Here is a 26,990-nt window from a genome sequence, read left to right on the forward strand (position 1 = left end):
TAGATTGTTATGGTAAGTATACCTGCTATGGAAGTTGGTTAGGTGTGACCAAGTGTCAGTTGTTGCTTTGAAGCTAAACACATTTTCCTAAGATTTTTGTTTTGGAAAGTGAAGCTTTTAATACTCAGTTTGCGAGCAGTTGCTTTAGGTAAGATAGGAAGACAGTTCTCAACCTTCTCAGAGTTGATGAAAGTATCAATGCATGTAGTTTTTTGACTGAGTATATGACAATCGGTTAATACCGATAAGTTCATGTGACAATCGGGCCAATGCCGATTACCGATTATTTCATCGTTTTGGTGGAACTGGCCTAGCATGATTCAGTGTTATGCATGATTACCAACCTAGAAGGCCTATTCAATCAAAGATGTAAATTAACGACTTAACGTTTCACACTAAAGATTAATGGAGTAAATAAAGAGTACTGTGAAAAACAAAGTGTTTGTATTGTTCTTCTTTTTCTTTGCTGAATGAATTTGAAATTTTGACTAATTGATCGTTACGCTGTGGCCACTTCAACGTCGAACGTTGACTCCATGATTGCTCGTAATTATTGGCAGTCGTAATCGTTCTCGACTCGTACTCAAGGCCATAGATTAATCAGAAAATATACATACATAGGGCGCTCTACATTTTCAATGATGAGTCACAACATTGCAATCCCGCCACAACACACTACATGGCAGTGCTATACAGACTACAGAAGGGAAAACTAGTAGCCAATGGCTATGAAATGAAATAAAGAAGTTAGGGACAGCTTTTACAACTGGTATGATAACCATTATCAGTGTTGCAACTCCAACCTGTATAAAGTGAAAAGTAGACCACAAGGAAATAAAAAATCGTAATTTTGTAATCTTATATCCAAAAATAAACAATCTCTGATGATTGCTTCAAGTTTTCAATGATTAAAATCTGCAAGGGAACCCTTCCGATGGAACGTTGTTTCAAACGATTATACACAGTAAGTCAATGGTGCTTCTCCATAGACTTAACTACATTTGGGAGAAATCACACACTAAAGTCCCATTGACTTTGTTGCCCGTGTCACTGGAAATCAGACTTACTTTAGTCAGTTGCGGAGCATAGTTACTGCAAAGGGGTTATTTTAGCACATATGTAAATGCAGTCAGGGAAAAATAAGTTGCTTTGGGTTTTGCAAAAATGTGCGTGTGTTTGCCTTATCACAAAATACTGTAATGCAGTAGAACTACTGAGGACTGTCGGGATTGTGTACATCAAGGAGATTTTGTCAGTTTGTTTTCCTTTTCGAGATAAATAACTGCAAACTGAACGGTTATGAGGCTCAACTATTCTCTAGCCAGACTAGCCTTATGTACATAGAACTCACAATGAGCAAAGCCTAATGTTTTGATTTCGCTTTCCAGCTTCAAAGTGGTTAAAAAATATATTGTATTGGTTTTATATTCAGTCAAGACAATAAAATTTTCTTATCATTCATTGAACATGGATAACAGGCGCCGAAAAATGCAATCCTTTTATGTGAAACGTAATAATCGTTTTAGCATAATTGGCAGCGCAATAGATTTTGCCGATGCCGATAATTTACCGATTGCCTGATAATCAGCCCGATGCCCATTATCTAACTTATTATCGGTTGAACACTAAATGCATGGTTAAGGAAACTTGCTTCTTCGAATTTACAATTGCTCTCTAATAACTTATTCCACTAAATAAATTGTTTGTTCCAAAAACTAAATAATTCCTGAATTTCACTGAACATTTCTAAGATTCAAACTGTTATTATGCTTGTTCCATACCTCAGTGTTCCTGTAGCTGGCGTTTAGAGTTTTCCCTGTCGGGCCAGTAGCAATAGAACCAACCCAAACCTAGAATAAACAACAGAATGTTTATAAAACAGCAAGAAATGTCTTCATAAATAATCAAAAATAACTTTTGTAGTTTAGAGGATATACACATCAAATGGAGCAGCTGTTCCAGAAGTACAGGCAGATTCCAACTCTTGACTTCAGAGCCAATGTCCTGTACACTGTTGACATCAGAGCCAATGCCCAGTACACCACTGAGTTCAGAGCTAATGCAGCATTGTTGACTTCAGTATAACACTCTGATTTCTATTGATTAAAGTTGTATATAATCATCAAGGCAGTCAACACTTTCAATGCATATTAGGTTTCAACCCCTTGACTTGGTTCATAAATGAAACATACTGGTAGAGAAAGCAGCAAACTCAAAGTTTAATAGTTTAGTGATACCTGAGAGTCCTTTATGACATGATTAGCCTCAAGAGAAATTGAGAATTCAACTCCAAGCTCAGAAGCAAATGATCCCATGGGAGAAAGGGTTCCTGATGTAAGGATGATAGTCCTGGCTTCTCCCCCAACATCTGAAAAAGCCTGAAAATACCAAAAACAAACCAAAAAGTAAAGTTAAATCTCCTCAGAGTACATCATTTCTGCAGTTAAAAACAAACAAAGCCATAAGGGGTATCGTTTGTCATAGACACAACTGCCTCCATTTAATGAAGTTCATTTTGAGTAAATTATTTTGACATTGTAGACTTAACTTTAAGCAGCAGCCCTCTCCCAGACTTAGGGAAGACATCATAATATAGTAAGGGTCATAGAGGTTACACTATCACCAGCTGAAGTACAAGGAAGCAATACTTCATAAATACAATATATACATTTATAGCGGTTGTAGGAATAGTTTTAATGAAAGATGTAATAGAACTACTTGTAATGATATTCATGGTCATTGTTACAGAAATGACTGCAACATTGAAAGTGGTTTGAATGAAGCCTCCACTATTAATAGCATTAATTCAGCAAAAATAACAAATTGCACAAATAAAACTCTAATGACAATATATCAGATGGACACCAGATTGGATACCTCAAGATACACCCCAACCCCCTCTCCTTGCACATAGAGATATAGTCTTGTTTACAGATTAAACAGACTTTCTGATTGGCAACATAAATTGATTTAGTATTCATAAAATTACTTACCACTGCTGGGTTCATGCACCAGAAATTAAGAGAGTAAGTCAGTCTCTCAGAACTTCCTGTAGGAATCAAATTAAAGGGACAGGCTTCAAAATACAAAATTACTTCCTAAAGATATTGTCCCTATCTTTCCGAGCCTCAATGATAGCACAAGTAGGAGATCCACTGGTACAAAACAAAACTGCAAATGATGTGTTGTATCATTCTACTTTGCATTCAAGATCTTCTATGAATTATGACATTCACTTCCTGTATGTTAATATTCTAAAAATACAACCTAGACTATAAGTAAATGTACTTAATGTTGTTGCATTCTGTAACTTTGTTGTTGAAATCAATTGAATTTGAATGCAGTTCAATATAAAAGTCTACATATAGTTACATGGTGATACAATTTTATGAAGGTAATATTCAAAATTAGTTTTTCCCACTCAAAGGAGAGGAGTGGGGGGTGGTGGGGTGGGTGGGGAGACACCTCAACTTTCAATTCTCCCCAAGCTCTACAACTTGTTCTTCTTTCTTAAAATAAACTAGCCTAGCCCTAATAATAATTATCAGAAACATATATGTATATATTTGAACAGAAGAAGCCTGAACAATATAGAAACTGGTCTTAGGACACATTAGGTTCTACAAGGTTTCAGAGGTGACTTTCATAATGGGGCTTTTAAGTTCACTGAATTGACGTTGTTACTCTGTTTTGGTCTTTGAATGTCTCTGACTCACCTCTCCTGGGATTCAGCCATCTATTATCCTGAAATTAAGAATTGCAGAGACAATGGACACATCTTGATATTATTTCTTTGGATAATAACTGACTGTTATGTACCTCAAACAGGATGGACCCAAATATTGAATCAGTGATTTTAACTTTCTAAAGCAATAATTCAATGAATCCCATCTTTAATGAAATGTATCCAATTTATAAGAATATTAGATGAATGTGCAACTCACCAACCTACATTTGTGAAACAGGCATAACTTTTCAAGAAATGCTAATTAGTCACACAGCAATTTTATGGATAAAAATGAATCACTGAATATCATCTCAGGAAGGAATACAGCCACTATAAAACACTAGTTGCAACAGACTGCACCCAAAAAAAACATTGGCAGTTTTGGCAAAAAATACCAGTTATTATTGCAGTAGTATAAGAGGTTGAAAATTTAAATAGAGCTGTTTTGATAGTCTAAAAGAGGAACTGCAAATGGACTTACTGTATTATCACGCCCCTTTCGTTGACTGAACTCTTTAATCATTACAACCCTATAAAAAAAGCAGAAATAAAATTATACAGAACATTTACAATACGATACAAAGCTACAAAACAGTCTTTGTGATTCTTTTGTTTCTCAATAGAATGATTTTTAATAAAAACAAATAGTTTACTTCTATAGAAAAATACCAAAACATCACAGACCAATTATTGTACTTGACAATTAATGGTTCCACTTACTTGTGTCATGGAAGTTATTTGCCAAGTTCATGTTTTTAATGTTAAGTCTCTAAAATGAGCAACTATAAAGATAATTAGTTTTGACTCGCAATCAACAAGAGCAAGTTTGCAGGTTTCATATCACAGGTAAAATGAACAAACCTTTCAGGCTTGTATTAAACCTTGCTCTACTAGATGTATCTGGGTTACTTAAAGTAGCTTTCTGCTTGACATTGGTAAATAATAAAATTCAATACTGATTCACATAGTTATTCAGTTCATCAGCTCATTGACCATTAAGGTTTCATTTTAATGAGAAATGGTGCAACATTTTGAAAATTCCACTTTATTGTTTGCAAGTGATTAATACTGTCTGACTGACATATTTATTAAAATCCCATAGAGTCAGTACTTGCTCCAATTGACAGTGAGTTGGTCTAATAGTTCTTCAGTTAAAATATACCACAAAAAGGTGCTTTAAGGAAACCCAAAATACTGACACCATGAGTGAGTGTCTCCTAACATTTATTAATAAACACTATGTTGTATCATAGTAATGACATTAAATATGAAAAGGTTTAATAACATCCGTCTTAGATCTACTTTGATTACTTAGAGAGTTATAAAGAGAAGTTTAGAGATTAATGCATACTTGTAGTCTTTCATGTACACCATGTTTTCCCTGAAGAAGTAATCAACAATAATGAAGAGGCCCCTTAGTAGCATCCCAGATGCCGAGGTCAGGGACATCATCTCTTCAACAGGTATTTGTGGATTAGGTTCCTCAAACAAAGCAGCAAGGTGATGCTGTTGGATAAATATAGAATAATTCAATTCCAACACAAATATGTCAGCTGGTATAATCAGTTTCTTATAATATGAGAATATAAAGCATCTTTGTGAAAGCTGGCAAGAAAGTTAACACTAGTTCAAGGAAAGACTAACTGGATATGTAAAGGTGGAACCATGAAGTGGAAGACACTAATGTGGCAAACTTTTTACTTTCTTTATCATTACTACAAATGACCTAATTCTACTTCCCATCACATTAACCAGATGACAGCTCTGTATCACCTCCATCTTGTCTTCTTGTAAGAAGCTGGTTGTTAGCCTTAACCACTCAGTGACAATAGCAACTCTGCCATTGTTTTATTTCTACTATTATTATTATTATCATCAATGTAGCCTAAGACTAAAGACATCTGCAGTGACAGTGCCACAAGGTATAGCATGTTCAACTTTAGATGTTTGTTTCGAACATCAAAATTTTACTCAAGATACTTAACATGAATTGTAAGATAATTGGATATACACTTAAATACACGGTGAAACATGTTTGTTGCAACAACAACCATTTTCATTATTTTATAGCATCAATACCATCAATCTAACGATACAAACCTTCAGAACATCATATGTGCCTGGAGACACACCCATATTGTTAAATTGAGCTACCATCTCAACACCACTCCACACCTTGGATGCTTTGTTGAAATCATTCTGAGAGAGAGAACCGGACTGGCTGGAGATCCAACGCTGTAGATTGGCTGCCTTCAGACAGGATTAAATAGTAAGAGGGGAAGGATTAAACAGTAGGAGGGGAAGGATTAAATAGTAGGAGGGGAAGGATTATGGCAATGGATGTAAATATGGCAATGAAAACTTGGTTTAGCAGCACATTTCTATCAGAACACCTGGAAAGCTATATCAGATATAAGAGGTTTCAAATGTTAACAATATCATAGACAACTAGCTCTGATAAATTTGAATATTTAAGGGCCTAAAGAACATAGTCTTCAAAACATCTAAATGCTTGTTTGAAATGTTTGAAAGTATATCAGTACTTTATTAAGGTTTGTACTGACGTGATACTAATCTCCACTAATCCCTTAATCCTCTCATCACTCTTTATTCATCTTACCTCTCATATGTATCTAGGTTTTTCTCTATTAATTGCTCATTAGTCCAATTTAACTGTCTGCCCATCTCAGTGTCTCTTAATGTGTTCTTAGTTTGCTTTCTTTTAGTTAGCCTCTGAAAAATATCCTGTCAGGATCGAAACATCAGACCCTCTAACTTTTACATATTTACCTACAGAGGCTTTTTGCAGTAGATATAAAGCAGTTTGTTTACATTTTTTTCTCTCTGTGATATTTATCCAAATAGTGTTTCAATGCATACCAGTACTGGCTAAAAATTGTTTCTAAGCACCAATGTGAAATCTGTATTTGCTATATTTTGATTTCATGACTCGTTAAAGCTACTGCAGAACTGTTAATAGCATCATGGTAATCATGAATAACAAAATCATACCTATAGAAGCTATGTCATTCAACCAATTGCATCTCACAGATGTGAACTTTTCTTATAAGTGCAATCAAAGACTGCTTCTTTATGAGAGCTATTTCAAAACACATAAATATCTTCCAAAGGGAAAGGCTTGCTGCCAAAAGTAAACATTACACAACCACTACCATTAATGTTTTCTGAGAAAGCAATTTCAAAATGTTGCATTCATTTAATGTATCCTAATAAAAGCTCAATTTCCAACAGTTCTTACATTTTCCAATCGGGAAACAATAATAGTTCTATTCCATGCCTTTTGGCATGTTGTCATATATTGAATGAGGCTAATTAATACTCACCACTACATGCATTGCTCTACAATGCTCTTCCCTCCATTTATATTGTACTGAAAATGAAAATATACAAGGATCTGATTGTTTTAATAGCTGATATTTTATACAATGAGGACAATGATGCAAAATGTTAGTTTCCAGTCAACATGTGTGTTCTGGAGCACCAGATACTATGTTGATGAATTAATTAGTTTTAAGAATGACTTACAGTAGATAACTTTGTATGACAGCCACCCAGTTCGATGACATTCATATCTAATATAAATTTTTGAGTCAACATGCAATGTGCCAAAGGATTTTGTCACATCTCTTTAAGAAATGTAGTCATATTGTCCCACCCCCCCCCATGGAAGATGTTAGTTGTACTATCCCTCAAAGTATGTAATCTACTACTCTACATATAGTCATTTTGTCCCCCAAGGAAGATGTTAGTTGTACTGTCCCTCAAAGTATGTAATCTACTACTCTACATATAGTCATTTTGTCCCCAAGGAAGATGTTAGTTGTACTATCCCTCAAAGTATGTAATCTACTACTCTATATATTGTCATTTTGTCCCCAAGGAAGATGTTAGTTGTACTATCCCTCAAAGTATGTAATCTACTACTCTACATATAGTCATTTTGTCCCCAAGGAAGATGTTAGTTGTACTATCCCTCAAAGTATGTAATCTACTACTCTATATATTGTCATTTTGTCCCCAAGGAAGATGTTAGTTGTACTATCCCTCAAAGTATGTAATCTACTACTCTACATATAGTCATTTTGTCCCCCAAGGAAGATGTTAGTTGTACTGTCCCTCAAAGTATGTAATCTACTACTCTACATATAGTCATTTTGTCCCCCAAGGAAGATGTTAGTTGTACTGTCCCTCAAAGTATGTAATCTACTACTCTACATATAGTCATTTTGTCCCCAAGGAAGATGTTAGTTGTACTATCCCTCAAAGTATGTAATCTACTACTCTACATATAGTCATTTTGTCCCCAAGGAAGATGTTAGTTGTACTATCCCTCAAAGTATGTAATCTACTACTCTATATATTGTCATTTTGTCCCCAAGGAAGATGTTAGTTGTACTATCCCTCAAAGTATGTAATCTACTACTCTATATATTGTCATTTTGTCCCCAAGGAAGATGTTAGTTGTACTATCCCTCAAAGTATGTAATCTACTACTCTATATATTGTCATTTTGTCCCCAAGGAAGATGTTAGTTGTACTGTCCCTCATAGTAAGTAATCTACTACTCTACATAGTCATATTGTCGACAATGGTAATTTAGAAAATCCAACATAAATTGATGGGAAATACCAGTTCTTCCCACTGTTTTTGGCTTTGTGCCACCTTCATGCTATTCATGATAGCACCACCAAAACCAAAGGTCTTTTTATCAGATCACATAGAAAGGTATTCTAACTCATTCTCATAAGCATTGTCATATCCACCCTGTCTTAAAAAACTTGCACTGGCTACCTGTAAAATATCTTATTATGTATAAAATTCTCCTTATTGTTTATAAATCACTTAAAGGACATGGTCCAATGTATATTTCTGACTTATTACATATTTATGTCCCCTCTCGTTATCTAAGATCCAGCTCTCAATTTTTATTATCTGAAATTAAGTCCAAACATTCTTGGGGGTATAGGTCATTTATTGTTTCTGCCCCTCGCTTATGGAACCAACTTCCCTTAAAAATCAGAAAAACATCTACTCTCTCTAACTTTAAGAAGAGCATAAAATCCCACTTAATGACAAAAGCTTTTATATGATCTTATACCATTAAGTTTTTCTTTTGTCATTGCTTTGTATTTTTCTGTATTATTTGTATCATTTCTCATTGTCATTTGCGCCATGAACATTCTTTGAGTGGTGCGTGCGCATTATAAGTCTTATTATTATTATTATTATTCTGTAATAACAATAACACACAAATACACCCAGCGTCGCATCTTCCTTGCATGAAATGCCAGTCATATTTTCTTGTGATAAAATTAGCAATCTGCCACACACTATTATGAGTTTTCAATCACAAGTATCATTTATTTCCTTTACTCTCTCAACAATTCAATATGCTTATTTTATAGTAAACTGACTTTCATGGAAATCAGTGATAAGATGTGAATGTACTGCTATCAGATTTTGTTGTCCTTTAGGATGCCATAATTCTGCATCAATAAAGACCAGAGTATTAAAGAACAAATGCTTTTAATACAAATTTGTAGGAATGACTAGAATAGATTTAACCAACCTGTTGATGAATGGACACAACCCATTCAGCTTTATATATATATGTGTAGTTAATATCATACAAACATCACCCATTCCTAGTATGTGACATACTCAGTTTATCTAGTTCATCCATCACATCTTGGAGTTCATCAGCTCTGATGGTTGCAGATGCTGCCTCTCGAGCTGAATCCTCAATATTGTGAGCCTCATCAAGAATAATTATCTGGTCTTTCAACGTGATGTCCATCTATTAAGAAAGTTCAAACTATCTTCAAGCTTCACTCACAGTTTGAATAATTTATTAAAATATCAAAGTTTCATGCTTTGAACTTTAACTGCCCTGCTAATAGAAGACAAAAAATATTTACACGGCAAACAGAAAAAGATTTTGACAATGTGGTCTTACATTACATTGGTCTTATATTACATTTTGACATCATCTATTTAGTCCCAAGTTACATCCTTGGCACATACATTTATCAGTTATTAACCTTCCTTTCATTAGAGAGAAATTGGTGCTGGAAACAGTGTTTCCAGAAATTGCTTAGATTTCATGTTTACTTTAATGATAAATACTGTTCCTCATTTGTTGGTTTGAAGGGCAGGGAGTGCTTTCAATGACTATAAGATCTCATCTTGACCACCAAGTATAATTTAATCTAATAACTAAGAGTGAGGACAAAGCTGATTGGCTGAGTGAAGCAGCTAATACTTAATCTGATAGATCACATGATGTATACTTACAGATGACCGAATAAGTGGTCTATCGGATAGTTATAAATTCATCTAATAACTAAGACTTAGGACAAAGCTGATTGGCTGAGTGAAGCAGCTTATACTTACTCTGATAGATCACATGATGTATACTTACAGATGACCGAATAAGTGGGTCTATCAGATAGTTGTAAGGACAGAAGATTACATCAGCATCATTGGCTAGGCTCCTAGTGGCAAAGTATGGACATGACTGGAAGGAAACAAATAACCAATGAGTCGTTTAAAGAAAATGATTATGTTTCATAGCTTTATTCAAGTCTCTGCAGCAATGTTGTGAAACTCGGAAATGCTTTCATTGCATCCAAACGGTGCAGCTACAGAATGGAAATTAGCCTCACCAGTCAACAAAGAGAAGAACAAAAATATCTTACACGCAAGGAACATGAAAACTGGTATGTCTAGGCTAAAGTTTGATGTTTGTTGTACATAGTAACTGAAAGACTTTATCAACTGTTCTAACTTGATACTATGTAACAAGGTAGCTCAATGGTTTCATGAGAGAATTTCCACTCAAATTCGATACAGAAATAAAAATACTCTTGTACAAAAGAGAAAACCTATATTCAGCATGCTATTATAATGATCAGCCACCTTGATTTTCTTTCCAAGTTTGACCAAGTCCTCCACATCCCAAGCAGAAGTCAGTCCATGACCCTCCAGCTGCCAATGGTGCTTTATCTTCTGAACATTTGCATAATATCGGCAAGATATCCCCTAGGAGGAAAATATTGATCACATTGAATTTATATTGATTCTATAACAATTCTATAAAATAATTGCAAGAAACTTTGATAAATCTATAAAAAAGGTTTAAGAATACCATTTGCAGTTGTGCTGTTTTTAATTCCACTGCCATCTAAGATATATTCAATTCATAATTAAATGTGTTACACTGTGTATTTACTGATGATTGATTACATTGACATTAACATCAAACTGTGCAGGCTGTAATAGGCACATTATCAAATTAGGTAATAATAAAAGCAAAAGCTGATTTGAATAACTTTCAATACAATTACTGTCATGTTTAATGAGTACAATTTCAGAATGTCAACAACATCATAGTCATGTTGAGGTGTCAATCACAACACAACATGATGAATTATGCTATTACTTACAGTTTTTGTATCCAAAAGTTCCCGACATCCATCATTCTTGTTTTTGCTCCGAGATACTTCTGGGTGAACGCAAAGGTGCTCCCTACTGCCAAGAATTGCCATTCTGAATTCAGTAATGAAATATCTCACGGTTTGTTTTGATTTAAAGTGATCACATGTTCAGCTGCTTCACTGACTGTTATCAGACACAAAACACAAATTTAAGGACACCTGCATTACACTAAAACATTGAAAGACATTCCTGTAATAAGCCAAAGTAACCCAGGAGGAAGGAAACACAACTAAATCATCAGATTTTATCCGTAGGATAACAAACCCCCTTGTACATTACTAACCAGATATATAAATATATTTATTATTAGACAAATGCAGAGAAATAAGATATGACTCATAATTGACAAATAAAGAGCACTGTTTTAGAAAATATATTGGAATTTTTGACCTCCCTGGGACCAATAGTTGGCAGGGGAATTACTTTCCCCTGCCAAGTATTGCTGATAAAACAGTACTCATTATTTGTCAATTATGAGTAATATCTTATTTTACTGCTTTTGTCTAGATAATCGTTTGCATGGTTTTGATGAGATTTAAAATATAAAAAGTTCATTTCACTTTTGTTGGTTTATGTGTCTCCTCTATCTTCTTTCAACCCCATCATTTAATAATTTTTCCGAAGATTAATAAGCAAGAAATTTTTGCGGGAACCGGGATGTAAAAAATGTGTTTGAAAACAAAAACCAAATGAAAAAGCCTGTGTATAACTGCTGTGTTAGCTTTAGGTTGTATGTGTATCAGCATGATGTAAATGTATTCTGTATTATATTATATGCAAATCCCAACTGAAATAAACAGTTTATTGCAGTGAACTTGAAGCAAGTCCAAATCGCATTTTTGTTCACGACCAATGTCAATGGGAGTTAACTGTGTGAAAAAGATCACTACATTTACTTACATTACATACGAGAATTTTCGCATGCAGTGATTGTTTACAAAGGTGTAGTGTTAAAAACTGAACTTTCAAGGGCATAAAAAATTTAAATGATAATTTGCCTAAAGTACATTACATATGATGAAATGAACAAGAATTTTATTGGATTAACTTTCAATCGGAAAAAAAAAAAATAATTCTCAAGACCTGACCAATCCATTAGGATATCCGACACTGGGTAATCAATTGATAATAACAATAAATGTCTCATATATTTGGAGTACCAAGCGTTATCTTTTTAATGGTACTACCAGTTAGTGTAATGTCATGTCAAGTGAAAGTTATTTCGCACATGACTGTATTGTACGCAGATGGCGCAAACAGTGGGTTTAGGGATGAAAACTATAGCTAATGGGCACTTTTGTGGCATGAAGGGGACATGGTTTGCTTCTCCTTTAGTTGCAGTTTAGATTGTCTTGTGTGGGTTACCTATATATATATATGTGTGTGCGTGTGTGCGTGCGTGCGTGCGTGCGTGCGTGTGTAACTATTCCTTCCAGTCTACGCTCTATTAACTAGGGTTATGAAGATTTTTTCATTTCTGCATTTCACACTCACTTGACTTCACTGTACGCTGTCCTCTTCAATTCCCGAATTATTTGTGCAATCTGTTTGTGAGTTCTGGTCCCAAAGTATATTTTGGGGAGCCTGTAAGAAAGCATATATACTAAAGAATGAATAAACAATGTCCACCAAATAGCTGCATCTTTATAATGTGGATGGTAGATAACTGTACATACATGTTTATAAGAATAGATTTTAAATTTGCATTTCTCCTTGTCTCACTACTCATCAAGCTACAGTCTATTTGTAACATGTCAACATGTCCCTCACAGAACACAACAAACTTTCATATAAAGGACTATGTATATTCATTTACGTACCAAGCTACAGGTTGTCCAAAAAAGTGCAGCTAGAGTGATCCTTAACATGAGAAAATCTGAGCATATATCCTCAACTCTATATCACTTTCAATGGCTTCCAATTCAACAAAGAATCAACTACACAATTCTTTTCCAACATGGAAGGCCCTTCATGGGCAAACACCTAAATATTTGTATGATCTCACATTAAGATACAGGCAGAAATGTTGTGAAGAGAGACTTGTCTAGATATCTGACCTGATTGGTTCTGCCTCGTCAGTAGCTCCCATACATGGCTTGTCTAGACTGTGACATGCACAGCTGCAACTGACACCTAACAACTTCTCTCCTGCACGTGAAAATGAAGAAATAAACTAATACTTTCTTGACATGCTACAGGAAAACCAAACGCATCCTAAAGATCACTTGTTAATGAACCAGTGAGCCTACTACATGCTCCTAATAACTGATCATATTATCTATCTTACTCTAGCCCAAACTATCAAGCTCACACTTTTGTTGTTTCCGATCACATGTTTACGATATATGGTTTCAAATGTCTTTCTTTGACCAAATGGTGTTTTGAATATATTTTTTTTATTATTATTTATATTTTAAAGGTTTAATTATCAATATTTTGCACACTTCAATTTCACATTTTCTCACCTGATGTGGTCTTTCTGTCTGTTGCAACACATCTGGATTTGGAAGGCTCTTCATCTTCATCTGTACATTGTTTTGCTCTTGCCTTGTAATCAAATATGAATACAAATATTAGACTGTACATAAAGAAAAAGAACTTGAATAATTTCAAATTGAGTCATACCCACTCATTAATATTCATGCAGTACTAAAATATTCATGAGATAACTATACCATCCATCCCATTTTCATGTTTACAAATGATGTGTCTCATTCGCATATATATTCAAGCACTTCACGGCTTGTTCATGAATATTCAGTGAATTTTTTTCAAGAATGCAAATTACACCCCACCTGCTTAATATTAACATAACTTAACTACTTGTATAAATCACAGCTGATTCCTACCTTGCTTCCAGGAGTTCTGAACTTTATCTGATCTGTTTGGAAGATGTCTGAGTCATCGTCATCATTCTTCGTTGTGGTCACGTTATCAACGGTTGGTTTATCTGAGGTGCTTGCAAGCCCATCCTGTGGTAGATCTTTTGATAGAGTGTCCTGCTCACCTTCCTGTTTGGAGTGGCAGTGACACAGTGTACAGTGTGATAGGGCAGTAGGTGACTCAGTGTCACCTGAAACAGAAAGACACAGAATCAAAAGATTGGCTCAATTTTTTTTTAAGGTAGTTTTAAGGTAAGTTTTAAGGTAGACAAACATGCATTTATATCAGACACTTAACAGTGAATGACACTACATCAAAGAGGAAAGAAATATTGATTTTGGAAGCTATCAACTTTGAATTAAATGTATAAAAGAGTTGGTCCAGTTTTCCAGTTTGTGTAATTATTGTGCAACTGAAAGGTGAATAGCAAGAACAGCATTAATTAATTTAACAGCATTAATTTATTTAAAATAGTATACTTCCAGACAACACTACTTTCAAAGGAAAGCAATGCACCGATGAAGACATATTAGAAGAACACACAGCTGTATGATGTCATATTTAAGCTTACTCAAGTCCTCTTCTTGCATGTAGAGTAATATCCAACACAAGATATCTCCTTCAGCAGTACTTAGAGAAATAAGGCTTTGACAGTGGATTGATGCATTCCTTATCTTAAGTAACCTCAAAATGTTTAATCCTGCATGAATGTTACTCAGAAGGCATAATTCTTTATGTAAATATTGCAAAATATTAATTTAGACACATTTAAAGCTACCCAATAGACATGTGCTATGTCTGTTCCTTCCCTAAAAAGGCTTTTCCAGGTCTTGCAAATGTAATAAGGAGGAAACAACAAAGTTACCAAAGAATCAGTTTGAAGCCAGACATCCATTAGTTCATGATGTGTAAATTCAGTTAGTGGTTTGATTACAAATTAACAGGAATTGGAAGTATTTTACGTACAAGCAAGGAGAGACTACCCCTTTAAGATGTGCAGAAAGACTTAGTCTGTTCTTGATGATGCATACTAGCTATACTACAGGAATGTGAATGTGCTTCATAAGTTTGTAATTTCAATAACACTTGCAACAATAGCAGAAAGATTACCACACCAAACTATGTAAAAAAACCGAAAGCCATATGCTGACAATGACTCGTAATATTCCACTAAAGATTTCCTTGTTAAAGTGCTACACTGTGATGATGATCAATATTTTGCATGAAACACCAATTCCCAAACTAAAGAGGTTCACACATGTTTAGATTTATGATGGACACAATGCGATATGAGCAGATCATCCAGGGCAGAATATTAATCCTCTGGGATCCAGAATATTCTTAAAGAGAAAATGAGCCCTCCTCAAAATATTCACTTCAAATAGGATCGATGAGTCGCAAGCCACCAATATTCCACATACAACTGTATACAGACAGAAACTTGGTGAGGTATTTGCTTTCTGACTCGAACAAAGGTCTCAAAGCTACCTGTTATTTCTTTCAAACTTTAGACATTTTAAAGTTATCATACCAATAGCAAAATAAGTTGGAAATATATAGTAATTAGCAAATGTCAAAAAATGGTCAACATTAATGGAACAGTACCTCCAGTAGACACATCATGCTGTGCGATGAGCTGTTTTTCTGTAGAAAGAAGAAAAATGATCTGATTGGAAGTTTTAAGCACCAGGGCTATGATTTGTTTGTTTACATGTCATTAAGACAGACATGAAGCTAAGGCATGAGCAGACATTCAATGATGCTAACCTGTTCAGTATGTATCGTTTGAACATGTACCTCCTACTAATAGCTGATAGCAGTAGTAAATGATTGTGAGCTGTTCATTTCAGTAGTCTGTTGACACATCTGTTTATAACTACAAAGCTAATTGCTTAATAACAGTGGATTCTACTGACAAATCAACTGTGTAGAGGTGAAGGGAATGTCAAACCTATTATATTATCAGCCTTCTACTACAGTAGTTGCTCATCAACATTCTACTAAAGTCACTTTCACTAGTGTCAGCTCTGTTTTCAAAGTTTTCACAATTCACATCACATCCCCTTTTAAGTTTTCCAGATTACTAGTAATTTGATGGCTTCCACAGAGTCAAAACTTAAAGTCCCAGTTCTAATGGAATAGAGCAAATAAATCCAGTTCAAAACAGTTTGAGGAAATTTTGCACTATGAAGGTTTGAGAGTCTTTAATAGTTTTCTACACATGGATGCATTTTGCTTGCAAGAAAGACTGCTCTTTGCAACAAAATATTCCTAAATGCCATCATCAGAAAGATGCAAAAAGTTTGAACAATTTTGACAATGTCCTACAGTAAGTTGTTTGGTGCATACAAATATTTGACAGCATGAGTACACACAAATCTTGTTCTGTTTTGTCAAAGTATTTAATTACCTACGTATAACATTGTGTAAGTAAGGACTTTACTTCCAACCTTATTAATTTAAACATAAACAAGGCAAAAAGCAGTTACAGCAGCAGAAGAAGGATTTGATAGAATCCTTTAAAATGAACCGGAGAAATAATGGAGAGTTGGTACCGTATTCATGCTTCTGCCAGCCAAGAGATGAACACAACAAGGCCAGGCTCTTGCCACTTCCTGTTGGACTTTCTAGGAGACAGTTTTGCCTTCTGTCAATTCCTCTGACAATCTGAGATACGATAGAACATCAATATAAATGAATCTAATTGGGTCAGTGTCACAATGAATGTCTACTTAATCTCTGCTAAAAGAAAGCTGTAGCAAGATTTGAAAAACATTGCAAAGCTTGCCATGAATGTGTAGCGTGCTGAGAGGTATGGAATCCAGGACCCAATCAATTTTAGAACCCTGCCAGGGTTAGGTGATAGTACTCTTGTAGGTATCCAATGGTGACATTTTTAACATTTTTTTGTATCCATAATTAAGCCATAGTTAATGCACAAGTTTTGCAATAGATGCATTGCAACAAGAATGCAATAATGCATAGAGGTTTTAATGACTTCAATACAATAGACTTCTGCTTGTTCACCAGAAATATCTCTTATAATTAAAAGGCCCTGATTTCTACCATGAGATATATGTTTAAAGGTTTTCAGAATTTGACCACTGGTGACTCCGATGACCTTAAACCTCCACCAAAAACAATTGAGCACTATATAATGCATCTGCATGCCAAGTATGAAAAATATCAGTACTTCCTAACTTGTTTACCAGGTTTTCAATATTTGACCTCTAGAAACCTTTGATGTCTTCTATAAAGAAAAGTTCTATTACTCAATGTAACACATATACACATGCTAATAATGAGAAGTATCCATCTTCCTATCTTGAGATAAAGTGTTTACAAGTTTCAGTGTTTGATCTCTGGTTACCTCAGATGACCTTTGACCTCCACCAAACACAATAGGGTTCTTCCTCTCTGTGAAATACCTACATACCAAGTACGAAAAATATCCATTATCTTGAGATATCATGTTTAAAATGTTTTCAGTGTTTGACATCTGGTGACCTCAGATGACCTTTGACCTCCACAAAAACACAAGGCTTCTTCATTTCAATATGGCATATCCACAAGATAAGTATGAAATGTATCCATGCTTCCTGTCTTGAGATATAGTGTTTACAAGGTTTTCAGAGCTTTACCTCTGGTGACCTTTGAACTCCACCAAAAACAAGAGCATTCTTCTACTTACTATAATGCATCTACATGTCAAGTATGAAAATTAACCATGCTTTCTAACTTGCGATATTGTATATACAAGGTTTTCAGTCTTTCACCTCTGGTGACCTCAGATGACCATTGATCTCCACAAAAAAGAATAAGGTTCTTCCTAGACATACCAAGTACAAAAAGTCACCATGGTTCCTATCTTGAGATATTGTGTTTACAAGCTGGGCGTCTCTACACACAGAGCGTAATAACATGCCATCATGACTGCAATGGTAACGATTATCATCGAAACCAATAAAATGAAGAAATACTTTCAAATGACAGCAGACATACTACTCACTTTGGCCATCATGGAAAGTTGTGACCCATATGGTTTGCATGGGAACTTGATTGGTACACCTCCAATGTGGATGGAGTCAGAGTTATCTTTCTTGAACGCCATACTTTAAAATTACGTATTCTACCACAGCACCATGAAATACTGCAAAGAACCACAAGGTTAACTATGTAAGTACTCATTTATCGATGAGTACTTATGGATTTCAAGACGATATATTTATAACCACTGTGTATTTTACTGTAACAAATCTTGTGCTGACACTTAATGCCATTGAGAAATATTTCTGTGGTTGACTGGAAATTTGTTATATTGTCATTAATCATAATAATATTAAAAATATGCTATATATAAAAAGCATGAATAGCCTATTCATTTCCCAGATCAGCATGAATTATGTTGTTTTGATCTACTCTCATCAAGTTAGCTTTCCCATGGCCTAAGCACATCTCCAGAACCTTTAGTATAGGCCGTGGCTATTCTTACGACGAGTCGTAACAATTATTTATAAACTATTCTTACGACAAAGGCAAATTCAAGCGCAGTAAAGTAAATAAAGCAACTGCGCATGTAGTAGGGTAACCCTAACCCTAAACATAACCCTAAACCTCAATCCTAACCCTTACCCTAACCCTAACCGGAAATTATTGTTTCTCCTCGTCGTAAAAATAGTACTCCTGGTCATGAAAATAGCAACTGCGCATGCGTAGTCGGGAATTATTCTTATGACTAGTCGTAACAATAGCCACTTTGTTTAGTATAATATATTCAGAAACAACCTCAGGTTTGATTGGTTCCAAACTTACCCCAAAATGTCAAAATCTTTCTTACCTCAACCCAGTTCTTTATTTATGGTATAGTCTTAGGGAAAATGGGCTAGCCTAGGCCTATAGGGTGGCTATCATAAATTCATAGGCATGTGCAGTCAATCATTTCGGGAAATGATAGCTGGATTTAAGGAAATTTGGGAGCACCTTTCGGGATGTGAAATTTTGAAATATGGAAACGCTGACACCAATGCTATGGTCGAGCGGTTAACAAAACTCACAAAAGCAATGAAACCTAGCATCTGGAAGGTCGTGGGTTCGACCCCTTCAAAGGTGGGTTATTATCCAGGAGAAATCCATGGCTTTTCCATTGGAAATGGTCTTCCAAATTGTAAAACCTAAAATTGGATACACTCCTGATGGGAAGTGTAAGTACTAGTACGCCATTTGGCTCATCACACATGCTTAGCGTCGTAAAATCATTGCCCTTTCAGGCCGATACCTTGTTACTGTTTGTAGCCTAGGCAAGCTATAGTACTATCGTATGCCCTAATTTTCGGTCTAACTGTATCAGTGTGTGCCTAACTTAGGTTACAATACATTGAAATTCAGAAAATTTGCCTACGAAAACTACATTGCAGCCCTGACTACACGGTAGACTAATCGATATTGAAAGTATTAGACGTTGGCAGATAGAAGCATTTTGGGTAATGAAAGGTTCATATTTCTTATCAATTTTATGGACAGTTGATTCGAGTTGGACGACGGTTTTCCTATTTCGCAGAACCGTTACCAATGATGGCTTTTCAGGTTAAAAATTGAGTTCCACTAATGGTAAGAATTTTTCTCCTAAGGAAAATTTAACAAAATTATAAACAACATGTTTATACCAAAATAGTCGTTACTGGTCGTAGAACCTAAATCATTTACCTAGATGCATATCTTACTTATCGACATACCTTTCACAATTCATCCTTGGCGCGCAAAATCGTTGCGGTTATACTATAGCCTGGTGAGACAACCGGGGAGATAACAGTTTTAGCCTAATCATGGAGCTATAAACAGAGTCCATGGCCTAATCAACAATGTTGGAAATTTGGAATGACGTCATTAAAGTAATTGACGTAAATGTGATGGTGCATGTATCGAACAAATAACGAAGTTCTAATTGTTGATATGAGTCAAGAATTGAATTAGCTTTCCTTTCCCCTTCTCTTTGTCCTTTTCTTTCTAAGTGGGAGGGAGGGAGAAGTAGATATTGCATTGAGGGCGCATGCATAAATGAGAAATGGTGTGATATTTTGCAAATTACATTTGAAGAAAATTTATTTTCAAACTTTCGATACGCCAGTATTGACCTTCAAACGTTTTCTAAACTTTGTTGATATGATGAAGCTATTAGAGATCAATTTTTAACATCCCATTATTTACGTAATAAACACATCAGTATAATCTACATATCATGCTGGGGTCGTACTCTTTACCTGCCCTATACAGGTGCGTATCCAGGGGGGGCGTTGGGGCGCGCGCCCCCCGGGTAAGAAAAAGAGGAGAGAAAAAAAGAGAAGAAAAAAGGGAAAAGGAGGGGGAAAAAGAAAAGGAGGAGAGAAAGGAAGGGAAAGAAGAAGGAAAAAGAGAGAAAAAGGAGAAAGGGAGGGAGTAGAAGATAGCCAAGACTTCGGGAAGAGAAAGAGGAACAGTCATAGTTAAAGCGCTGATCCCTATTATATACACAGGGTAGCCAGTGACAGATCAAGGATTACGGAGGGGGTGTGCGCCTCACCCTTCCCCTTACACCAACAACTCCATTTTTGACGTTTTTTCCCTCTCTCACTAATGTATCTATATAAATACTATATATGGTCTATCATAACGCGCGTGTGTGTATGGACGCCTTAAACAATTGTACAATTGTGCTATATGGAACCAACTGTGGCTGGTCTTGAAATCGACGGGGTCGTCGGGAACATGACGCATTTCGGGAAGGGGGCGACCGCCCCCCCCCCGAGCAAATTTTCTTTATGATATCGCTAGTAATTTCAAAATAGACAATGCTTAGGTGCAACTTACAAGGCCTGGGAAGTGTCATTTCCAGCGATCTAGGAGGCATTTTCGGCCAAAATTTTTCTTGTACGCTTCGCGCCAACTCATGGTGGCGCTTCGCTTAGATAGTTTGCCTACAGGCTTCGCCCCTCCCTTGGCAATTACTCGCTACACGCCTGTTCGAATTTGTAAAGCAAAGAGCAGATATAACATCATAATCAATGACTCCATCTGTGTTTTCAGTTTATTTTTCAAGATTTGTATCAGCACAGCAGATTAAATCCACAGGATGAGGGTTATGCAAGCTAGTACATCTCGCGAAGCGGTCGTGCGGTCCACGGGCCCACTGCAAGAAGTCTGGTGTTCGGTTTTCATCATTCCCAGAACTTATTTGAGGTTCAAATCAGTAGAATTTGAAGGTAGACGCAAGTCAATTATAGTCAGTAGAAGTCAAATGGCTGTGTGTCTACCTACCCACTTTTTGTTGTTGTTGACATGGCAAATTTCAATTGGTGGCGCAAGGGGGAGGGCACACCGAACATTTGTCTACCCTTATGTTTTTACTGATATAACGCCTGGTCTTATACGATACGACCGAGTTACAAGGCTTGCTTTGGTAGTAATGTTTACTTGTTTTCCAGTTTGGCGTAAGAGGTAATGTTATTTACCAGTAATGTGAATGTGAAATTGGTTGTGTAGGAACATGATAATTCAGTAAAGTAGTTAACTTTACAAGCAACTTGTTTGCACATGTATGTATCAACATAGCAACCAGAGACGTTATTAACCTTTCCCTAGCTGAACCACCCCCCCCCCTCCATATGCCTCGATCCCTGGCGGCTTAGCTCACTTTCCTATCTACCGTGTCTAGTTTTCATCTCTTGGTTAGTCTCTGTCTCTCTAATAACACAGAAACCTGGGCAGCCTTCTCCCCTTTTAAACTAAAGAAACATTACTACCAAAACATTTGTCTACCCTCCAAATCAAGCTGTGTAACGATAAAAGCCCATATGACCATTTCCGTGGTGGATTTTTTTCAGTGGGGGAGCGCTGGGGGGGAGGCTTGACCATTTCCTGGGAGGGCGTCTTGTTACTATCTAAGCGGAGCGCCACCATGAGTTGACGCGCAGTGTACAAAACAAATTTTTAGCTAAAAAGGCCTCCTGGATCGTTGGAAATGACACTTCCCAGGCCTTGTAAGCTGCTCTAAAGTTTTCTCAACATCCTTTATTTTGAGATCCCATGTCTTGATATGGTCATCAAATAGTTTAGTGAAATAGAAAAAAAAACCAGTCTGGTAAGTTACTTTGAAATATCATGACATATCTTTTGTGAGTTTGACACCGGCATTGACATTTTTCGACAACTCTGCAAATTGCGCGTGGAAAATAAGGAAACATTGACTGCGCTTTCATGCAAGTAACATATACTAAAGTGTCCAAACTATATGTCAAACTGACATCAAAGATTGCGTCTGAAATATTATAAGGGTGATAGACTGATTGGCCGGTAGTTCTCAGCGATAGTATTGTCTCCTTTCTTGAAAATTTGTTTTTAGCGGTTTTAAGAGCATCAGGGTACGTCCCAGAAGTAAAAACCCGATTGAAAATGTAACAGAGTATCGAGGCAATGACGCGAGCAATGATGTGAGAAACCTGTATTATGTCAGCATATTTTACCTGTTAACATCTTCTTTGGCATTCAAGTACCTGAAAACCACCTTTCTATAAGGGTATAGTATACAGGGGCGTATCCAGGATTTTCCAACCCGGGGGCGCGAATTACTATCTAAGCGGAGCGCCACCATCGGTTGGCGCGCAGCGTATAAGAAAATTTCTGGTTTTGATACCCCCCAGATCACCGGAAATGGCACTTCTTGGGCTTGACAATGACCAACCAGATGTACACTCTTTGCCTGAGAACCAAGTATTTCCCAATAGTTTTTTTTTCCATCCATAACCTTTTTGAAGATTGTCACCAGTCACAAATCATATTCGAACTCAGCGCATGTCCTGTGGATCATTGCTTTTGTAGGTGATTCTACCTCGCAGCCCGCAATACACGTCAGCCCCACTTTTCAAGGTTTTCAGCCCATTATTCGTTCAAAATTTGAAAATTCACATTTCTTGTGAATAAACTCACTTCAAAACATACCCATAATGTTGTAAAATTTCATCTATGGACAACCAATATAGAAAAACCTCCTTCAGCCCCTAACAGACCGGTCAAAATTGCACGAGTAGAGGGAAGTGTGATGAAGAATGTTGGTCAGAAATTTTCGAAAATTCAGACACAGTTAAGTTATTGGTGTACAAATATTAAAACCTCTTATAACGACTATTATAAAACTTCGTTGGAGGAAATGAAAACTTGGCATATATTTCCGAATTCGAACACTATACACATAGGCGTAGGAGGCGGGGGGGGGGGTGCAGCCCCTTATTCGCCATTACTAATGTAAAAGAGAATTTTGACATAATTGGACCTCCATGCTTTTCTCCATCTACATAACACATTTCGTTGTTTACATTAGCATCCCGCGGTATACTGCGCAACTTTGACGGACCGTACGGTACACGATGGCATGCGATGTAATAACCGATGCTTGCTTATGCGAAAAATTTTGGTTATTTTTTTCCGGCAAGTCGGACAATTTTGAGGCTTTTCATCCTGGAACGCCATTTTCATGCACATTGATATGATGTGATATCTGCTGTTTGCTTTACAAATTCGAACAGGCGCGTAGCGATGAATTTGCCAAGGGAGGGGCGAAGCCTGTAGGCAAATAATCTAAGCGTAGCGCCACCATAAGTTGGCGCGAAGCGTACAAGAAAATTTTGGCCGAAAATGCCTCCCAGATCGCTGGAAATGACACTTCCCATGCCTTGTAAGTTGCATCTAAGCACTTTCTAATTTGAAATTACTAGCGATATCATAAACAAAATATGCTGACGGGGGGGGGGGGCAGTCGCCCCCTTCCCGAAATGCGTCATGTTCCCCGACGACACGGTCGAGTTCGAGACCAGCCACATTTGGTTTCATAGCACAATTCTACAATTGTTTAAGGCGTATACACACACACGCGTTATGATATAGACCATATATAGTATATATATAGATCATGAGTGAGAGAGGAAAAAAGGAAACGTCAAATATGGAGTTGTCGGTGTAAAGGGTAGGGTGAGGCACACGCCCCTTCCGAAATCCTTGACCCGTCACTGGCTACCCTGTGTAATAGGGATCAGCGCTGTACTGATGTCACTGTTCCTCTTTCTCTTCCCGGTGTCTTGGCGTTTTTTTTCACTCCCTCCTTTTCTCATTTTTCTCTCTTTCTTCTTTTTCTTTTCCCTTCCTTCCTCTCCTCCTCCTTATTTCCCCCTCTTTTTTCCTTTTTTCTTCTCTTTTTTTTCTCTCCTCTATTTCTAACCCGGGGGGGGGGGGGGCGCGCCCCCAACTCCCCCCGGATACGCGCCTGGTATAACTCTCTAGCTTGTTTGCACTGGTTACATGATCCTGATTGGCTATTTGTATTAGTATTTATTCAGGCGCGTATAGCGAGGAATTTGCCAAGGGAGGGCGAACCTGTAGGCAAATTATCAGTGCCGTAGATTCGGCATTGGAAACTATCTAAGCCAAGGGCGGCGGAACCGGGGGGGGGGGGCACAGGGGGCACGTGCCCCCACTTTTCCTCAGGTTAAAAATGTGCCCTTTTTCTACATAAAAATTGAGGTGTCTCAAGTTAGCAAGAGGCCAGGGAACCAGAATGAACACTCGGGAAGGACCGTTCCGGCCATCTGAGGGCATTGTAAAACCAAAAATTTTCTTGTACGCTCCGCGCCAACTGATGGTGGCGCTCCGCTCAGATAGTCGTGCCTTTACAACTTTGCAAATCCTGGCTACGCCCCTGACTTTTAATGAATTTCTGTGGGTCAAACTCAAAGCTATTTCGAATAGAAAAAAAATGTCAAGATATTAACAAGAAATAAACTCTACATTAGCAACTAGCATGATTTCACCTCATTCTGTCTTCAAAGAAAACTTGTTCCTTGTTTCCCAATTTGCACATTGGATATTGCAGTGCTAGTATGCCTTTTTTTCTTGAGGGTGGGGGGGGGGGGGAGGGCGTTGATGGAGTGATGTGTATACGCAAATAAGATAATACAATAAGAGTTATAAAGGGTACTAAATATCAGGCTGCATCAGTCCAATCGAATTTCTGCAAAGTGCCCTTTGATGTCGGTGCCCCCCCCCCCCCCAGATTAAAAGTGCTTCCGCCGCCCTTGATCTAAGCGTACAGAGCCGTATTCGGCTCTGTAAGCGTAGTAAGCGTAGCGCCACCATATGTTGGCGCGAAGCGTACAAGAAAATTTTGGCCGAAAATTAAATTGACATAGCCTAAGTAAGCTTCTCGTGCTCTTATAGGACGATCATTTTCACATGTCATTTTCTAGTGTTCTGATTGGAAGAAATCCAAATAGTCGATATCATCCAATCAGAGCAAGAGAAACTTACATATGATATGTCATTTTAATTCAACATATCACATTTGTCGATATACTATACGGTCTTATGGCACACAAAGCGCACTACAGACGCAAGGTACGTAAAAAATGGAGAACATAATACGTTTTTTTTTATTTACAATTGACAGGATCAATAATGACAATAGTACGACTGTAAGTAACCCTAACCATCGAGTTTAATAAATCGATTTATTAAACTCGATGACTCTGACGCTAGCCGGCCAGCGATATTTTTTTTCGTAGTACAGCGAAGGGATGTTGTGAATTATTCATGAATTTTAATAAATATCAGATTACTTGTTACTCAGTCACGAAAGCACAAGCAAACAACGTTATCAGTGTGAGCTACTACATCTACATGATGTGTAAGAGGATTTGTATTGTATGGTGTGACGATGTGATTGGTAAGTACTGTGTGTAATTTGTAAAAAAAAAAAAAAAAAAAAAAAGTTTGTGATTGCGTTGTATGGTAAGTATCCAGTGAACTAGCAGCTTTTTGAGGCTCATAATTCCCCATGACTAGTCACAGTGAAGAATGTCTGGGCCTTTAGATCAATTTGCAATAGACAATATTGCATTGAAAGTACATGATGAGAGTCCCACCCTCACCCTCTCCCTCCTCCTCCCCTCCCCCTCCTCCAGATATTTTGCTGTAAATGATTGATATGGAGGGGTGTAGTAAAGACGCTTTATTAGCTCACTAGCTTTTATTTGTGACGATTACTAGCACTCTCTATTGTGCTAAGTTAATGTGATCCTTTTTTGCCCGCCAAGTCAGTGGTTTGAACAAATATTTCATTATATAGGCCTACCTTTACTGATAATTTTGAACTATTCCTTTTTAGCATGATGACTAGTAGTATAGCTGAAAATGCAGTACTAATGCCAAACCATGTATACCAGACCCCCAAAATGTTTATTAGTACTGAAAAGTCACTCATGTCATGTTGAAAATGGCTTTAGTTTTAACATTCCATGGTTAATTTTCTATCAAACATACAGTGACAAGATGCAAACTCACTCCATCTCATATGGGAAGCTTAATTACAATAGCTACTGCCCAAATTCGAATTTCTCTCACATATACTGTTAAAACAGTATATTTTGTGCCTCTGTCAGATCATGGAGCTATATACTCCCAGGTTTATAGCTCCATGGTCAGATAAAGTGTGAGCCCCTGACCTTCCCAGCTCCCTCCCGCTTCACTCTACAGAGATGCTTTGTGGTTTCAATGACCATCCTTTCATGAATCTGACATACTCTTAATTAAGTTAGTACAATGTTAACGTGATCTCAGCAATACCATATGAAAAGCACTTGTATCATATATTATTTAAATTTACAATGGACAACAGGTGGATAGGCACAGGCTTTCTACCAATGACTCAGTCTACGTTCACGAGCGTGCGCAAGTTGTACAACGGCACAGTTCGCTGTTACGCCGTTACAAGTGATAAATGAATAATTCATTTCTCAACGACATTTCGGTAAGATCATGAATAATTAATAACTCTCCCCTCGCT

At 36.9% G+C, this 26,990-nt stretch overlaps 1 protein-coding gene across 5 annotated transcripts in view; it reads right to left on the reverse strand.

Annotated features, from left to right (window-relative positions):
- The window catches only part of LOC139980773 (Fanconi anemia group J protein homolog), a 58,603-nt gene extending 38,472 nt beyond the window's left edge, over nucleotides 1-20,131 (reverse strand). For 2 of the 5 annotated variants that reach the window (XM_071992695.1, XM_071992696.1), the window contains exons 1-20: nucleotides 19,861-20,131; nucleotides 18,138-18,278; nucleotides 16,684-16,795; nucleotides 15,734-15,772; nucleotides 14,095-14,318; nucleotides 13,711-13,792; nucleotides 13,303-13,393; nucleotides 12,740-12,829; nucleotides 11,194-11,296; nucleotides 10,667-10,789; nucleotides 10,170-10,265; nucleotides 9,410-9,545; nucleotides 7,072-7,118; nucleotides 5,828-5,977; nucleotides 5,079-5,233; nucleotides 4,209-4,257; nucleotides 3,717-3,744; nucleotides 2,994-3,049; nucleotides 2,238-2,378; nucleotides 1,782-1,850 (exon numbers count right to left, since the gene is read on the reverse strand). In XM_071992695.1, the coding sequence (XP_071848796.1) occupies nucleotides 1,782-1,850; nucleotides 2,238-2,378; nucleotides 2,994-3,049; nucleotides 3,717-3,744; nucleotides 4,209-4,257; nucleotides 5,079-5,233; nucleotides 5,828-5,977; nucleotides 7,072-7,118; nucleotides 9,410-9,545; nucleotides 10,170-10,265; nucleotides 10,667-10,789; nucleotides 11,194-11,296; nucleotides 12,740-12,829; nucleotides 13,303-13,393; nucleotides 13,711-13,792; nucleotides 14,095-14,318; nucleotides 15,734-15,772; nucleotides 16,684-16,795; nucleotides 18,138-18,239 (1,893 nt within the window). In that variant the 5' untranslated portion in view covers nucleotides 18,240-18,278; nucleotides 19,861-20,131. Of the gene's footprint in view, nucleotides 1-1,781; nucleotides 1,851-2,237; nucleotides 2,379-2,993; nucleotides 3,050-3,716; nucleotides 3,745-4,208; nucleotides 4,258-5,078; nucleotides 5,234-5,827; nucleotides 5,978-7,071; nucleotides 7,119-9,409; nucleotides 9,546-10,169; nucleotides 10,266-10,666; nucleotides 10,790-11,193; nucleotides 11,297-12,739; nucleotides 12,830-13,302; nucleotides 13,394-13,710; nucleotides 13,793-14,094; nucleotides 14,319-15,733; nucleotides 15,773-16,683; nucleotides 16,796-18,137; nucleotides 18,279-19,182; nucleotides 19,796-19,860 lie in introns of those variants that run through there. The other 3 variants (XM_071992694.1, XM_071992692.1, XM_071992693.1) reach the window with 3 other exon arrangements.
- Nucleotides 20,132-26,990: the final 6,859 nt, after the last annotated feature.

This window comes from Apostichopus japonicus, chromosome 15 (genome assembly GCF_037975245.1).
Source record: "Apostichopus japonicus isolate 1M-3 chromosome 15, ASM3797524v1, whole genome shotgun sequence".
Taxonomy (NCBI): Eukaryota; Metazoa; Echinodermata; class Holothuroidea; order Aspidochirotida; family Stichopodidae; genus Apostichopus; species Apostichopus japonicus.